The sequence below is a fragment of the Somniosus microcephalus genome, chromosome 2 (assembly GCF_052327205.1).
Source record: "Somniosus microcephalus isolate GS21.2 chromosome 2, FLI_Smic_1.0, whole genome shotgun sequence".
Taxonomy (NCBI): domain Eukaryota; kingdom Metazoa; phylum Chordata; class Chondrichthyes; order Squaliformes; family Somniosidae; genus Somniosus; species Somniosus microcephalus.
In genome coordinates this window covers 45,752,844-45,769,755 of record NC_140988.1, presented here as the reverse complement: position 1 = coordinate 45,769,755, position 16,912 = coordinate 45,752,844, and the positions used below count along the sequence as shown (strand labels likewise).

Sequence of the window (16,912 nt, the reverse complement as noted above, 5' to 3'; positions counted from 1 at the left end):
ATGTTCTCTAACATGCTATACATTATGAACATGTCCTCTTCTTCCTCAGCTTCCCTGCTGATGTGGTGTGCTCCATGTTTTTTCACTTCTCTCCCTTGGTTTTGCTGTCCTCCCCCTTTTGGTTTGGATTCCTCCACAGGTGATTTCGCCCTGCAAGCTCATTTTATGTGTCCTTGTTTCCCACACTTGTAGCACTTTTCCTCCAGAAACCGGCATTCGCTCGCCAGGTGATCGCCCTTGCATCTATAACATGCCTTCAGATGCTCACGTTGTGGTTTCTGACGCATGTTCAACTTGTGCACAACAACCTGACCTGCAACTTGCGTAGCATTAGCCCTGTCTGAACCCTGTATTTCTTTTACATCTCGGTTCGCTGTCTCTATGGCTTGAGCAAGTTCCAATGCTTTTTCATAAGTAAGCCCAGTCTCGGATAATAATCTACACTGCATTCAGTTGTCCATAATTCCGCAAACTAGCCTACCTCGCAGCATTTCCTTCAGGTTGTTTCCATAATTGCAATCTTGTGCTCATTTACACAACACCGCTACATAGTCCATTACGCTCTCTTCCTCTTTCCTGTTCCTTGAATTAAACTTGAACCGCTGTACAATCTCACTATGCTTAGGGTTGAAATGTTCTTTTAGCAAAGCCACTAATTCAACAAATGATTTGTCTCCAGGCTTTTCAGGACTGAGCAGATTTTTCATCAAACTGTAGGTTTGGCTTCCCACTGAACTAAGCAGAATGGCGTTCCTTTTTCCGGCATCATTTATTTAATTAGCTTCAAAAAAATAACCCAACACTTCACAGTATTCTTCCCAGGTTTGTGCTTGAATATCAAAAGCGGAAATCGTTCCTACCGTGGCAGCCATGCTCTCTTCCAGCTTGTAGCTAACTTTAGCTCGTGATTTTGTTGTTTAAACGTCCTGGCAGACTTTTCTTCTTTATGCAGAGTCCTATAGCTGCCTCGTCGCCAAATGTGATAAATCCAGAAAGTGGAACAAGGAACTCAAAGAGGCTAGATGTTAGAATTAACACGAGTACTTTATTAACAACTGAGAAATACGTTTACAGACAGCCTGCATCAGCATCCTGGCATTCCACCTTGTGCTGACCTTCCAGGAAGCAAACCTCTGACCTTAACAGGAAGCAAACCTCTGACCTTAGTAGCAGCATTGGCTACAGCACCACCTGGTGGATAACCTTTAATCATAACATCCCAGATTACTATAGCGGCCATTCTGCTTTCTGTGCCAGTGAGGGACTCCCGAGACCTGAAGGAAGGAAGGCTGTAAAGGTAAATAAAGGTAAGTAAAACTTATTTAAACACTTTACACACACCAAACACACTTACCTCTGCACTCATGCACACATCACTCACCTGAACACCGGACATCTCAAACCCTCCAAGCCCTTCAGCCGAACTTGGCGTGGTTTGGAGCCGTCGGGAATCCCACACTTCAGGGATAAAAATAGGGATTAGGCTAAAAACTGCCTGTTAACTACCTGTTAACAGGCAGTTAATTGGCACTAATCCCCTTCCCACCTCGGGGAGGCGGGTCCCAGCACAGGTTGGGTATCCGCCTCCTTTGAAACTGGCATGGAGGCGGGTTGGGGGCGTGATGGGTTCATGCCCCCCGATTTCACAATTTTAACCCCCCACATGCCTCCAATCCCGCCTCAACGGCCCAATGAAAATCGAGCCCAAGGAGTGACGCCCCACACCAGAACTTGAGCATCATAATCTAGGCAGACACTTCTGTACTATGAGAGTGAATCATCGAATATTACAGCACAGAAGGAGGCCATTCAGCCCACTGTGCCTGTGCTAACTCTTTGAAAGAGCTATCCAATTAGGCCCACTCCCCTGCTCTTTCCCCCAAACCCTGCACATTTTTCCTTTTCAAGTATACATCCAATTCCCTTTTGAAAGTTAATATTGAATCTGTTTCCACCACCCTTTCAGGTAGTGCATTCCAGATCATAACAACAAGCTGCATAAAAAAATTCTCCTCATATCCCACCTGGTTCTTTTGCCAATTATGTTAAATCTGTGTCCTTTGGTTGTCCATCCTCCTGCCAGTGGAAACAGTTTCTCCCTATCTACTCTATCTAAACTCTTCATAATTTTGAACACCTCTATTAAATCTTCCCTTAATCTTCTCTGCTTTAAGGAGAACAATCTCAGCTTCTCTGGTCTATCCACATATCTGATGTCCCTCATCCCTAGGATGATTCTAGTACAACTCCTCTGTACCCTCTCCAAGGACTTGACATATTCCTAAAGTGTACTGCCCAGAATTGGACACAATACTCCAGCTGAGGCCTAACCAGTGATTTAGCATAACTTTCTTCCTTGTGTACTCTATGCCTCGAGTTATAGAGCCAAGGAATACATATTTTTTTAATAGCACTTGTCCTGCCACCTACAAAGATTTGTGTATGTGAACCTCCAGGTCTCTGTTTTGCACCCTCTTTAAAATTGTACCATTTAGTTTATATTGCTTCTCCTCATTCTACATTCCATAATGCATCACTTCACACTTCTCTGCATTAGGTTTCTTTTGCCACGTGTCTGTCTGTTTCACCAGTCTGTCGATGTCCTCCCGAAGTCTACTACTATCCTCCTCACTGTTAACTACATTTCCAAGTTTTGTGTCATCTGCAAACTTTGAAAATATGCCTCCTATACCCAAGTCCAGGTCATTAATATATCAGAAAGAGCTGTGGTCCTAATACTGACGCCTGGGGGACATTATTGTCTGCTGCCCTCCAGTCTGATAAACAGCTGTTCACCACTACTCTCTGCTTTTTGTCTCTGAGCTAATTTTGTATCCACGCTGCCACTGCCCCGTTAAATCCATGGGCTTTGATTTTGCTAACAAGTCCATTATATGGCATTTTATCAAATGTCTTTTGAAAGTCCATATATACAACATCAACTGCACTACCTTTATCAACACTCTCTGTTAAAGAACTCAATCAAGTTTGTCAGACACAATTTACCTTTAACAAATCCATGTCAGCTGTCATTTATTAATCCATGTTCTTCCAAGTGACAATTAATTTTGTCCTGGATTATGGGGTCTAAGTTAACCTACTGCCGACGTTAAGCTGACTGGCTTGTAGAGGTTTATCCCGCTCCCTTTTTTGAAAAGAGATGTAATATTTGCAACCCTCCAGTCCTCTGGACACCACTCACACATCCAAGGAGGATTGAAAGATTGTGGCCAGAGCCTCTTGTTATTTCCACACTTACTGCCCTCAGCAACTTAGGATGCATTCCATCCTTAGGTGACATTTCTTGTTCTCTATTGTTGAAGGTGTTAAACTGAATCTGCTGGTTCAGGTGGCTGTTATATATCCCATGGCACTATTTGCAGAAGAGTAAGAAGATCTCCTAGCCACATTCCTCGCTGAACCCTGCCTCCAAAAAATTAACTGCTTCTTCCATTGCTGCACCTAACAACAGTAATTTCAACTTCAAAGAGTAATTCATCAAGTGTAAGCTGTAAACTATCAGTGGTAGTATTCTTCCATCTGCGTCAGCCCCACTCCAGGATTTGAGCACATATCAGCTGACACTCCAGTGCAATACTGAGGGAGTACTGCACTGTCAGAGCTGCTAGGGTTAAATTGGTTAGCCCCCAAAAATGGGCGCAGGGGTTGCGGTGCGCAATTAACCTGCGCCCATTCAGTGGAATGCAGGCAGCACGCCAACTTCGTGCTGCCTGCTCATTATAATTATTTCTGCGTGCAGCCAGCACTCCCGGCGCTGTTCATTGGCTGCATGCATCAGCAGGAGGCCCAATATGGTTACTGCCTAGCAATACTTAAAGCTAGCCTGCACCACTTAAAGGGAAGGTGCATTGTGGTTGCTGGAGGTGCTAAGATCATTGCGAATAGTGTGCTGTGCAACAATCATCAATGGCTGATCATGGGAGAGAATGAGCACCAAGGTTTTCGGACGCTGCATTGGTGGAAGAGGTGAAATGGAGGAGAGATGTCCTGTAGCCTCAGGTGGGCAGGAGGCCCTCCAGACACATGCTCAGAAGGCAGTGGCAAGAGACAGCGGAGGAAGTTAATGCCAGGAGTATAGCTCCAAGAGCATGGATGCAATGCAGGAAGAAGTTTCTCATACAAGTGGTCAAGGTCAGTGAATGCATCTTCAAATGCCGTATCCTATTAATTGCACCACTAGCCTCAGCCACTGCTTAATTCACCACACTCCCATCGCAGACCTACCAAAAATCACTATCATTCAGGACCCATACCTAACATCCATATGCTTCACCTCACTTTCACACACTTAGCACTGTTGCAAGCCTCAAACCCACATCTCACAGTTTGCACACAGTGCCAGCTATTCAACTGTGACAGCCACATCACCCACACAGATTGCACGACACTCACTGACACACTTCCCTCTCTCTTGCAGGAGAAGGTGGCGTACAACCAGAGGCAGCAGGAACTAACCGGAGGGGAAAGGTGCGCCTGCATGTTCTTATCCCCATGGGGGAAATGGTGCTGGCCATTATGGTAAGGGCCATTGCTGAGGCCGTGATCACCGGCAGGGCTGAAGCCATTGAAGAGGGTATCCACATACCTAATCCTCCTTCCCTCATCCCACTTCTCCCTCATCACACAGTATCTTCTGGAGGAGAAGCTGCTGATGGTGTAAGCATCTTACTTAAGTGGTGTAAGAAGTGTAAGCACTTACTTAAGAAGTGTAAGCACTTCTTACTTTCTCCTTTCCCCTCATCACAACCCTACCACTGTCCCTTTCTCCTTTCAGATACCCAAGAACTGCAAGCTGCCCAGTCAGTGGAGGAAGGGCAAGAAGATGGCACCCCAAAAACAGGCAACACTGAGCCCAATTTCGCCCCGCTGTCTTTTGGATCAGACATTAAACCGAGGTCCCGTCTGCCCTCTCAGGTGGATGTAAAAGATCCCATGGCACTATTTGAAGAAGAGCAGGGGAGTGGTCCCAGTGGCCCGACCAACAGATAGTTCTCAACCAACAGCACTAAAACAATTTAGTTGGTCTTTTCCCTCATTACTGGTCATTACCTTGTCTTGGGCAAATTGGCTGCTGCGTTTCCCTACATTATAACAGTGACTGCATTTCAAAAATACTTCACTGGCAGTAAAGCGCTTTGACATAAATATAAGTTCTTTCTTATTGTATGTGAAGGGCTGTGGAGAATCCTAAGAGATGTGATCAGGTGTTGTAAAAATGTAAGTCCTTTCTTAATCCAGTAATTTATCTTTAAACAGAGTGACCCCGCCAACGAACAGGAAACGCGCTTTGCGCACGCGCAGTTCATTTTGTTTTCATCATGGCGGCGCAGATTGATTGCGAGTTCCTGGTGAAGAAAGCTCGCGATTTGGTGACGGAGGATCCCTGGGCCGCCAAAGCTTGGCTAATCACCGCCAGGACCTTGTACCCCACTGATTTCGGGATTCAGGTCGGTGTGAACCAGAGGAAGGGGAGAAGCGGCCCCGCGTCGCTTGTGTGAGCACCAGAGGCTCGGAGTAAAGATGATGGAGAGAGGGGTAGGGAGTGGGGAAGGGGGGGAAGAGTGGGGAGTGGAGTAGGGAAGGAAGGGGGGTAGGGAAGGAAGGGGAGTGGGGAAGGAAGGGGAGTGAGGAAGGGGGAGTGGGGAAGGTGGGTAGGGGAGTGGGGAAGGAAGGGGGGGGTAGGGAGTGGGGAAGGAAGGGGGGGTAGGGAGTGGGGAAGGAAGGGGGGGTAGGGAGTGGGGAAGGGAGTGGGGAAGGAAGGGGGGGTAGGGAGTGGGGAAGGGAGTGGGGAAGGAAGGGGGGGTAGGGAGTGGGGAAGGAAGGGGGGGTAGGGAGTGGGGAAGGAAGGGGGGGTAGGGAGTGGGGAAGGAAGGGGGGGTAGGGAGTGGGGAAGGAAGGGGAGTGGGGAAGGAAGGGGGAGTGGGGAAGGAAGGGGGAGTGGGGAAGGAAGGGGGAGTGGGGAAGGAAGGGGGGGTAGGGAGTGGGGAAGGAAGGGGGGGTAGGGAGTGGGGAAGGAAGGGGGGGTAGGGAGTGGGGAAGGAAGGGGGGGTAGGGAGTGGGGAAGGAAGGGGGGGTAGGGAGTGGGGAAGGAAGGGGGGGTAGGGAGTGTAGGTTACTTCCCTGATATCTGGAACAAAGGACTCTTAACGCCCATATACAAAAGTGGGGACAAAGTCGACCCAAATAACTATCGAGGCATCTGTGTAAACAGTAACCTGGGGAAGGTATTCTGTAGCATCATAAACAAAAGACTTATAAACTTCCTTGAGGAGCACAATGTCTTGAGTAAAAGCCAAATTGGATTCATGCCAAACTATAGAACATCAGATCATATCTTTACCCTACAGACCCTAATTGACAAACACGTTCATCAAAACAAAAGCAAAATCTACGCATGCTTTATAGATTTCCAGAAGGCTTTCGACTCCATCTGGCATGACGGTTTATTCCTGAAACCTATCGAAAGCGGGGTAGGGGGAAAAACATATGATGTAATTAAATCAATGTATACAAACAACAAATGTGCAGTTAAAATTGGAGACAAACAAACAGAATACTTCCCACATGGGCGGGGGGTGATGCAGGGCTCGCCAATCTCACCGACACTCTTTAATATTTACATAAATGAATTGGCAAAACTACTTGAACAATCTACAGCACCCGGCCTCACCCTATATGAATCCAAGGTTAAATTCCTCTATGCAGGCGACCTGGTTCTGCTGTCACCAACTAAGGAGGGTCTACAGCAGAACCACTAACTACACATACTTGGGCTTAAAAATCAGTTCTACGGGAAATTTCAAACTGGCTGTGAATGAACTGAAAGAGAAAGCAAGAAGGGCTTTCTATGCCATTAAAAAATCCAAATAGAATCCCAATTAGGATTTGGCTCAAAATTTTCAAATCAGTAATTGAACCAATTGCACTCTATGGCAGTGAGGTGTGGGGACCGCTAACAACAAGAATTTGCAAAATGGGACAAACACCCAATTGAGATCCTACATGCAGAATTCTGTAAAAGTATACTCTGGACTCAAAGGAAAACAGTAAACAATGCATGCAGGGCAGAACTAGGCCAATATCCATTAATAATCACTATCCAAAAAAGAGCCACCAAATTTTGGAAACACCTAGAAATGAGCAACCCCCAATGCTATCACTACGAAGCCCTGAAATGCCAAGAGAGGACCATAAAGAAGAATACTCTGTTAGCTAGTCCTGGGACTCAGTGAAGTAACTACTAACAATAACCAGCCCCAGGACAGTGACAGCGTAACACAAAGAATTTGACCCAACACAATCGTCGCTGAGCAAAAGGAAAAATATCTGTCATATTGGGCAGAAACAACAAAAACCCAAAGCAAACTCAATTGCTACTTGGCCCTAAACAGACAATACAACATGGCTGATTACATGACCATGGTAAAGGATAGCAAACTGAGAAAAACTTTGACAATGTACAGACTTAGTGAACATAACCTGGCGATCGAAAAAGGTAGACACAGACAGACCCGGCTACCAAGTGAGGACAGGATATGTTCTCACTGCAGTCAGGGAGTGGTGGAGACAGAGATGCACTTCCTCATAGCTTGTAGAAAATATCAGGGCATAAGGGAGAATTTCTACCCAAAATTCACAAAAATATGCCCGGAATTCAGAAATTTGAATGACGACCAAAAACTCCCATACCTACTAGGGGAAGAGAGAAATTGCATAACACTAGCGGCACACTATGTTACAGCTTGCCATAAACAGAGGGACAACCAGTAAATATAAGAAAAGAGTATATATAAATTATATGAAAGTATATATTTATACACTCAGGGATATATCTGTTTATACACTGCATGGATAGATCTGTATTTTTGTGAACAAACATGAATGTTTTCTGATGCTTTGGCAACATAAGATGTAACTTGTCATGCCAATAAAGCGATTTGAATTGAATTGAATTGAGTGGGGAAGGAGGGAAGGGGGGGTAGGGAGTGGGGAAGGAGGGAAGGGGGGTGGGAAGGGGGGTAGGGAGTGGGGAAGGAGGGAAGGGGGGTAGGGAGTGGGGAAGGAGGGAAGGGGGGTGGGAAGGAGGGTAGGGAGTGGGGAAGGAGGGAAGGGGGTAGGGAGTGGGGAAGGAGTGAAGGGGAGTGGGGAAGGAGTGAAGGGGGTTAGGGAGTGGGGAAGGAGTGAAGGGGGTTAGGGAGTGGGGAAGGAGGGAAGGGAGTGGGGAAGGAGGGTAAGGGAGTGGGGAAGGAGGGTAGGGGAGTGGGGTAGGGGAAGGAGGGTAGGGGAAGGGGGGTAGGGAGTGGGGAAGGGGGGTGGGTAGGGGAGGGGGGTGGGGAAGGGGGGTGGGTAGGGGAGTGGGGAAGGAGGGTAGGGGAGTGGGGTAGGGGACGGGGGGTAGGGAGTGGGGAAGGTAGGAAGGGGGGTAGGGAGTGGGGAAGGGGGGTAGGGAGGAGGGTAGGGAGTGGGGAAGGGGGTAGGGAGTGGGGAAGGGGGGGTAGGAAGGGAGGTAGGGAGTGGGGAAGGGGGGGGAGGTAGGGAGTGGGAAGGGGGGTGGGGAAGGGGGGTAGGGAGTGGGGTAGGGGGGTGGGAAGGGGGTAGGGAGGGGGGAAGAGGGGTAGGGAGGGGGGAAGGGGGAAGGAGGGGGGAAGAGGGAGTGGGGAAGGGGGGTAAGGAGGGGGGAAGAGGGAGTGGGGAAAGGGGGGGAAGAGGGAGTGGGGAAGGGGTTAGAGGGAGTGTTGAGAGGGGAAGAGGGAGTGGGGAAGGGGAGAGGGAGGGGAAGGGAAGTAGAGGGGATGGGGAGAAGGTGAGGGGAAGGGGAGAGGTGTAAGGAGAGAGGCGTGAGGGGAGAGAGGAGCAGGGGAGAGGGGAAGGGGGGTAAGGAGGGGGGAAGGGGGGGAAGGAGCGGGGAAGTGGGGTAGAGTCTGTGGAAGAGGGAAGGGGGTAAGGAGTGGGGAAGGGGGTAAGGAGAGGGGGAAGGAGAGGGGGGAAAGAGGAGAGGGGGGAAAGAGGAGAGGGGGAAAGAGGAGAGGGGGAAAGGGGAGAGGGGGAAGGAAAGGGGAGAGGGGGAAGGAGAGGGAGGGGGGAAGGAGAGGGGGAGAGGGGGAAGGAGAGAGGGGGAAGGAGAGGGGGGAAAGGGGAGAGGGGGAAGGAGAGGGGGGAAAGGGGAAAGGGGAGAGGGGGGAAAAGAGCGGGGGGGAAGGAGAGGGGGGAAAGGGGAGAGGGGGAAGGAGAGGGGAAAGGGGGAAGGAGAGGGGGGAAAGGGGAGAGGGGGGAAAGGGGAGAGGGGGAAGGAGAGGGGAAAGGGGGAAGGAGAGGGGGGAAAGGGGAGAGGGGGAAGGAGAGGGGGGAAAGGGGAGAGGGGGAAGGAGAGGAGGGAGAGGGGGAAGGAGAGAGGGGAAAGGGGAGAGGGGGAAGGAGAGGGGGAAAGGGGAGGGGGGAAGGAGAGGGGGAAAGGGGAGGGGGAAGGAGAGGGGGGGAAGGGGGAAGGAGAGGGGGGAAATGGGAGTGGGGGGAAAGGGGAAAGGAGAGGGGGAAGGGGAGGGGAGAAAAGGGGAGGGGGAGAGGGGGGAAGGGGAGAGGAGGAAGGGGAGAGGGGGAAGGAGAGGAGGAAGGAGAGGGGGAAAGGGGAGAGGGGGGAAGGGGAGAGGGGGAAGGAGAGGGGGAAGGAGAGGGGAGAGGGGGAAGGAGAGGGGGGAAAGGGGAGAGAGGGGGAGAGGGGGGGAAGAGGAGGAGAGGGGGAAAGGGGAGAGGGGGAAGGAGAGGGGGAAAGGGGAGGGGGGGAGGAGAGGGGGGAAGGAGAGGGGAGAGAGGGGAAGGAGAGGGGCAAGGAGGAGCAAGGGAGAGGGTTAAGGAGAGGGATAAGGGGAGAGGGGTAAAGAAAGGGGTGGGGGGTGAGGGGAGGAGTGAGGGAGAGGGGGGAGGAGTGAGAGGGGTGAGTGAGGGGGGAGGAGTGAGAGGGCTAAGGGGGGAGGGAGAGGGGTAAGGGAGGAGTGGAAGGGAGAGGGGTAAGGGGGGAGGGAGGAGGGAGAGGGGTAAGGAGGGAGGGAGAGGGGTAAGGGGGGAGGGAGGAGGGAGAGGAGTAAGGGGGGAGGGAGAGGGGGAGAGGGGGGGAAGAGGAGGAGAGGGGGAAAGGGGAGAGGGGGAAAGGGGAGAGGGGGGAAAGGAGCGGGGGGGAAGGAGAGGGGGGAAAGGGGAGAGGGGGAAGGAGAGGGGAAAGGGGGAAGGAGAGGGGGAAAGGGGAGAGGGGGGAAAGGGGAGAGGGGGAAGGAGAGGGGAAAGGGGGAAGGAGAGGGGGGAAAGGGGAGAGGGGGAAGGAGAGGGGGGAAAGGGGAGAGGGGGAAGGAGAGGAGGGAGAGGGGGAAGGAGAGAGGGGAAAGGGGAGAGGGGGAAGGAGAGGGGGAAAGGGGAGGGGGGAAGGAGAGGGGGAAAGGGGAGGGGGAAGGAGAGGGGGGAAAGGGGAGGGGGAAGGAGAGGGGGAAGGGGGAAGGAGAGGGGGAAATGGGAGTGGGGGGAAAGGGGAGGGGGGAAAGGAGAGGGGGAAGGGGAGGGGAGAAAAGGGGAGGGGGGAGAGGGGGGAAGGGGAGAGGAGGAAGGGGAGAGGGGGAAGGAGAGGAGGAAGGAGAGGGGGGAAAGGGGAGAGGGGGAAGGAGAGGGGAGAGGGGGAAGAGATGGGGAAGGGAGGGGGAAGGAGAGGGGGGAAAGGGGAGAGGGGGAAGGAGAGGGGAAGAGGGGGAAGGAGAGGGGGGAAAGGGGAGAGAGGGGGGGAAGAGGAGGAGAGGGGGAAAGGGGAGAGGGGGAAGGAGAGGGGGGAAAGGGGAGGGGGGGGAGGAGAGGGGGGAAGGAGAGGGGAGAGGGGGGAAGGAGAGGGGCAAGGAGGAGCAAGGGAGAGGGTTAAGGAGAGGGATAAGGGGAGAGGGGTAAGAAAGGGGTGAGGGGAGGAGTGAGGGAGAGGGGGGAGGAGTGAGAGGGTGTGAGTGAGGGGGGAGGAGTGAGAGGGCTAAGGGGGGAGGGAGAGGGGTAAGGGAGGAGTGGAAGGGAGAGGGGTAAGGGGGGGAGGGAGGAGGGAGAGGGGTAAGGAGGGAGGGAGAGGGGTAAGGGGGGAGGGAGGAGGGAGAGGAGTAAGGGGGGAGGGAGAGGGGGAGAGGGGGGGAAGAGGAGGAGAGGGGGAAAGGGGAGAGGGGGAAGGAGAGGGGGGAAAGGGGAGGGGGGGAGGAGAGGGGGGAAGGAGAGGGGAGAGGGGGGAAGGAGAGGGGCAAGGAGGAGCAAGGGAGAGGGTTAAGGAGAGGGATATGGGGAGAGGGGTAAAGAAAGGGGTGGGGGGTGAGGGGAGGAGTGAGGGGGAGGGGGGAGGAGTGAGAGGGGTGAGTGAGGGGGGAGGAGTGAGAGGGCTAAGGGGGGAGGGAGAGGGGTAAGGGAGGAGTGGAAGGGAGAGGGGTAAGGGGGGAGGGAGGAGGGAGAGGGGTAAGGAGGGAGGGAGAGGGGTAAGGGGGGAGGGAGGAGGGAGAGGAGTAAGGGGGGAGGGAGAGGGCTAAGGGGGGAGGGGTAAGGGGAGAGGGGTAAGGGGGGAGGGAGAGGGGTAAGGAGGAGGGAGAGGGGTGAGGGAGGGCGAGGGGCAAAGGAAGGGGGAGGGCGAGGGGCAAAGGAAGGGGGGGGAGGGCGAGGGGCAAAGGAATGGGTAAGGGGGAAATGGGGAGGGTGGTCGGGAGGAAGGGGAAATGGGGGGTTCGGAGGGGTTGAGGGGGGAATGGAAATATTGCAGAACCTGTCCTGTACCCTTTATGGGATCACATCCATCGTCACCAATCATCAGTGACCCCCTTCACTGTCCATCAAACTGTTCCCATATAAAGAATACACTTTACTGTTTTACAGCTCAGTACAGTGTATATTACCAATGAATGACACTTGCTGCTCTGCGCTGTCCATCTCTCCTAATGAAGGACTTTCAAAAACCCTGTGCAGCGGCAGCTCTGTAAAACTGTACACAATGATCAGCAACTCTGTTCAATGTATATTAGTAAAAAAGTCACTCAGACAGCTCTATACAGTGTTTACTACTCAACGAATGACGGGTCTGTACAGTGTGTGTTAACATTGACATCTCTGTTTAGGGTGCATAACTAATCATTGACAGCTTCATACAGTATGTATAACAAGATTTAAAGGTTATTACATCACACTGCCTTTACCTTGCAACTTGTTCAGGCAGCTAACATAACGACCACAACAACAACAACTTATAATTATATAGCGCCTTTAACGTAGTAAAACATCCCAAGACGCTTCACAGGAGTATTCTAAGACAAAAATGTCTTCGTGATCCGATATAAAATAAGTGATCAGTCTTGTACATTTCTTATAAAAGTTATAAAAAAAAGTTTTTTCTTTTTTATATAAGCTATATAAAATTAATAAAAGCTAGACAGTAAGTTAAAGGTTGTTCCTGCGTCACTTTATTAAAAAAAAAATTCTTCAGAATCCTTCGATTAAAATCCAGCCTTATAATTCCTGTATATTTTGTACAGTGCAATACAGTGTAGCGTATTCAGAGTAGTTTTGTTTACTACGGGATGTCCCACCTCTGTGACCCGAGTTAAGCCTTGACTAATAGGAAGAAAGTCTCCTCTTGCACTCTCTCTGTAAGGATCACAAAGAAAGATTGGGCAGTCTCAACCCATATTTTAGTGGGTGTTCAGTGCAAAATGTCCCATAATTTGGCACTAAATTTGAAATCTCGGTCAGAAAGGCCATAGAATGCTTTGTGTAGGAAATAGGAATGAAGCAGAAAAAGAGCACGTATGACAGATGTCAGGTTGAGAATACAAGTGAGAATCAGGCTGAATATAGAAAGTTCAGAGTTGTAGTGAAAAAGAAAATAAAAGGGGCAAAGAGAGTATGAAGGTAGATTGGCAGCTGACATAAAAGAGAATTCAAAAATCTTCTATAGGCATATAAATAGTAAATGGGTAGTGAGAGGAGGGGTGGGACCAAAAAGGAGACCAATGCATGAGACAGAGGGCGTGGCTGAGGTACTAAATGAGTACTTTGCATCTGTCTTTACCAAGGAAGGAGATGCTGCCAAAGTCATCGTGAAAGAGGAGGTAGTGGAGATACTGGATGGTATAAAAATTGATAGAGGAGGTACTAGATAGGCTGGCTGTACTTAAGTAGATAAGTCACCAGGACCAGATGGGATGCATCCTAGGGTGCTGAGTGAAGTTAAGGTGGAAATCGTGGAGGTACTGGCCATAATTTTCCAATTCTCCTTAGATACAGGAGTGGTACCAGAGAACTGGAGAATTGCAAATGTTACACCCTTGTTCAGAAAAGGGTGTACGGTTAAACCCAACAACTACAGGCCAGTCAGTTTAACTTCGGTAGTGAGGAAGCTTTTAGAAATGATAATCGGGGACAAAATTAACAATCACTTGGACAAGTGTGAATTAATCAAGGAAAGCCAGCACAGATTTGTTAAAGGCAAATTGTGTTTCACTACCTTGATTGAGTTTTTTGATGAGGTAAACTGGGTTGATGAGGGTGATATGTTTGACATGGTGTACATGGACTTCCAAAAGGCGTTTGATAAAGTGCCACATAATAGGCTTGCCAGCAAAGTTGAAGCCCATGGAATAAAAGGGACAGTGGCAGCATGGATATGAAATTGGCTAAGTGACAGGAAACAGAGAGTAGTGTAGAACGGTTTTTTGTACTGGAGGAAGGTATACAGTGGTGTTCCCTAGGAGTCGGTACTAGGACCACTGCTTTTCCTGATGTACATTAATGACTTGGGTGTACAGGGCACAATTTCAAAATTTGCAGATGACACAAAATTTGGAAATATAGTGAACAGTGAGGAGGATAGTGATAGACCTCAAGAAGACATAGACAGGCTAGTGAAATGGGCGGACACGTGGCAGATGAAATTTAATGCAGAAAAGTGCAAAGTGATACATTTTGGTAGGAAGAACGAGGAGAGGCAATATAAACTAAAGGGTACAATTCTAAAGGGGGTGTGTGAACAGAGAGATCTGGGAGTATATGTGCACAAATTGTTGAAGGTGGCGGGGCAGGTTGAGAAAGTGGTTAAAAAAGCAGATGGGATCCTGGGCTTCATAAATAGCGGCACAGAGTGCAAAAGCAAGGAAGTTATGATGAACCTTTATAAAACACTGGTTCAGCTTCAACTGGAGTATTGCGTTCAATTCTGGGCACCGCACTTTAGGAAGGATGTGAAGGCCTTAGAGAGGGTGCTGAAAAGATTTACGAGACTGGTTCGAGGGATGAGGGACTTCAGTTTTGTGGATAGATTAGAGAAGCTGGGGTTGTTCTCCTTGGAACAAAAGGTTGAGAGGAGATTTGATAGAGGTGTTCAAAATTACGAGGGATCTAGACAGGGGATAGAGAGAAACTGTTCCCATTGGCAGAAGGGTCGAGAACCAGAGGACACAGATTTAAGGTGATTGGCAAAAGAACGAAAAGCGACATGAGGGGAAACTTTTTTACGCAGCGAGCGGTTATGATCTGGAATGCACTGCCTGAAAGGGTGGTGGTGGCAGATTCAATCGTGGCTTTCAAAAGGGAATTAGATAAGTACCTGAAGGAAAGAAAATGTCAGGGCTACGGGGAAAGGGCGGGGGAGTGGGACTAGCTGAAGTGTTCTTGCAGAGAGCCGGCATGGGCTCGACAGGCTGAATGGCCTCCTGTGCTGTAACTATTCTATGATTCTATGAAATATCGCAGTGGTGCGGTTGGACTTTTTTTTTTCTAATGCTAAGCTACATTTTTAAGGCAGTAAAGAAAACTTTACTCTGCATTTAGTTTGACATGGGAACAATTGATACTGACACTGGAAGACAAGTCTTTTGTGCTTACTTTAATGAATGCAAAAGTGTGCCAAAAAATATAAACTGGAGACCATGAAGTCTATTCTGCTGAGAAGCTAATTGTTGTAAGTCATTCTGTCTCTACTTGTCCTAATATCTCTATGTGGCTCGGTGTCAAATTTTGTTTGATAATACACCCATGAAGCAGCTTGGGACGTTTTACTACATTAAAGGTGTTATATAAAAGCAAGTTGATGTTGATATGAAACGACAACAGAAAATGCTGGAAAAACTCAGCAGGCCAGGCAACATCCGTGGAGAGAAATCAGAGCTGACGTTTCGGGTCGAAACCCTTTTTTCAAAACTGGAAAGGAAATAAAATAGATCGAAGGCAGGGCTGCCATAGAACAAAAAAAACACTGACTCTTGAAACAATTCACTTAGTTCCTACATTACGACAGTGACTGCACTTCAAAAGTACTTCCTTGGCTGTAAAGTGCTTTGTAATGTCCAGTGGTCGTGAAAGGCGCTACATAAATGCAAGTCTTTCAATCTTTTTATGGCTACTTGCTATCACACAGTCTTCTGATTAGATTTGTACCCGTGGCGACATCAGACTGACTGCCAAATATAAGGCCACAGTCTAAAGTTCCTGGCTGCAGAGCCGCCCATCAAAGGATCTAGAAAGAAACATGGGCCTGCTCATTGCCTCAGGTATTCACCTCAGATAAAGCTCGCAAGCAAACCTATTATTATTTTTAAATGATCCCCAAGATGTCAGTCACATGGGATGTTTGAATTGAATAGTTTGATGCCCTCCTGAGAGATCTAATGATCTGTTCTAATTACTTCAGTTAACCTGTGATTGTTGGAAATGAACACTTGTTCAGATAGTTATCAGGAGCACTGCTGGGCAGAATGACACTTCTGGCTCTTCACTCGACAAACATTAGTATATTAAACCACTTTTTTTGTTCCACTGGAACATCCTTCAAACGCACATTGATGACTGTTTTGCAAGACCAGGAGCTTGCTGAAATAGCTAGCAATAACCATTTTTAAACACGCGAGTGCTGTGATGAGCAAGAACAAATCCAATAAATAATCCATAACACAAAATGTTTCAATTTTGTCACGAGACAGAAAAATAGATGAAGTCAGAAAGAGACAGTTGCAGGAATTTCTTTTGACGCTGGGCATGGAAAATCATGTTGTTGATTAATTAATACCTACACATTATAATATGTGCATCCAGCAATGATTTAAAGGTGGAAATTCCGTGTTACACTTCATCTTGCTTTTGTAGTTTATGACATGAACAGAACTATTTGATCAAATTGTCGTTGTAACCCAATGCCATCTATTCTCCGATGCCTGCCCTACCTTTACCTTTACTCAGTTCCTCTGCTACCACCACAACTGAAGTTCTGGGAGTGAAGTTACGGCACTCTGCCTTTGGTTAAGTGTTCCATTGAGTACAATCAATGAAGCTTTTAATTTAATATTCATATATGGTAGGGTCCTGGCTAAAGTATTTTACTGAAAGTTGTGCTGGTTATTATCAAATTGCAGCTCATTCAATCGCACACTATCTGAAATATTTATGTCCGTTTTAAACTAATATACAGGTTGAGTGTCCCAAATCCGGAGATCTGGAATCCAGACTCCGGGACGATTGGTGGCAGGGGCCTGGAATTTGTAAAATGTTCCGGAATCCGGACACCCTGAGGGAGGCTTACCAAAACCTGGAAATAGCGCAACCTGGGCCCAGGCATTTCCGGACTCGGCACGTATTTCTGATATCCGAAGTCCGGAAATATCGCAACCTGTGCTTGGGCGTTTCCGGACTTCGGATAGCAGAAACACGTTCTGAAGTCCGGAAAAACCCGAAAATCGGCTCGTCCTCGGTCCCGAGGTTGCCGGATTTGGGACACTCAACCTGTACTGATTTCCCCGCCCCCCCCCCCCACACATACTAATATTGTAATAGTTTCTGTTCTTGACAATAAACAAAAGTGGAAACAGAAAATGCTGGAAATACTCAGCAGGTTGCACTTCCCTTGACTTTA

The 16,912-nt window shown here is 49.1% G+C and overlaps 1 protein-coding gene across 3 annotated transcripts in view; it reads left to right on the top strand.

Moving 5' to 3' along the window:
* Positions 1-5,285: 5,285 nt before the first annotated feature.
* Positions 5,286-16,912, top strand: part of ints10 (integrator complex subunit 10) — a 78,830-nt gene continuing 67,203 nt past the window's right edge. For 2 of the 3 annotated variants that reach the window (XM_086009219.1, XM_086009210.1), the window contains exon 1: positions 5,286-5,468. In XM_086009219.1, the coding sequence (XP_085865345.1) occupies positions 5,340-5,468 (129 nt within the window). In that variant the 5' untranslated portion in view covers positions 5,286-5,339. The remainder of the gene's footprint in view (positions 5,469-16,912) is intronic. The other variant, XM_086009229.1, reaches the window with a different exon arrangement.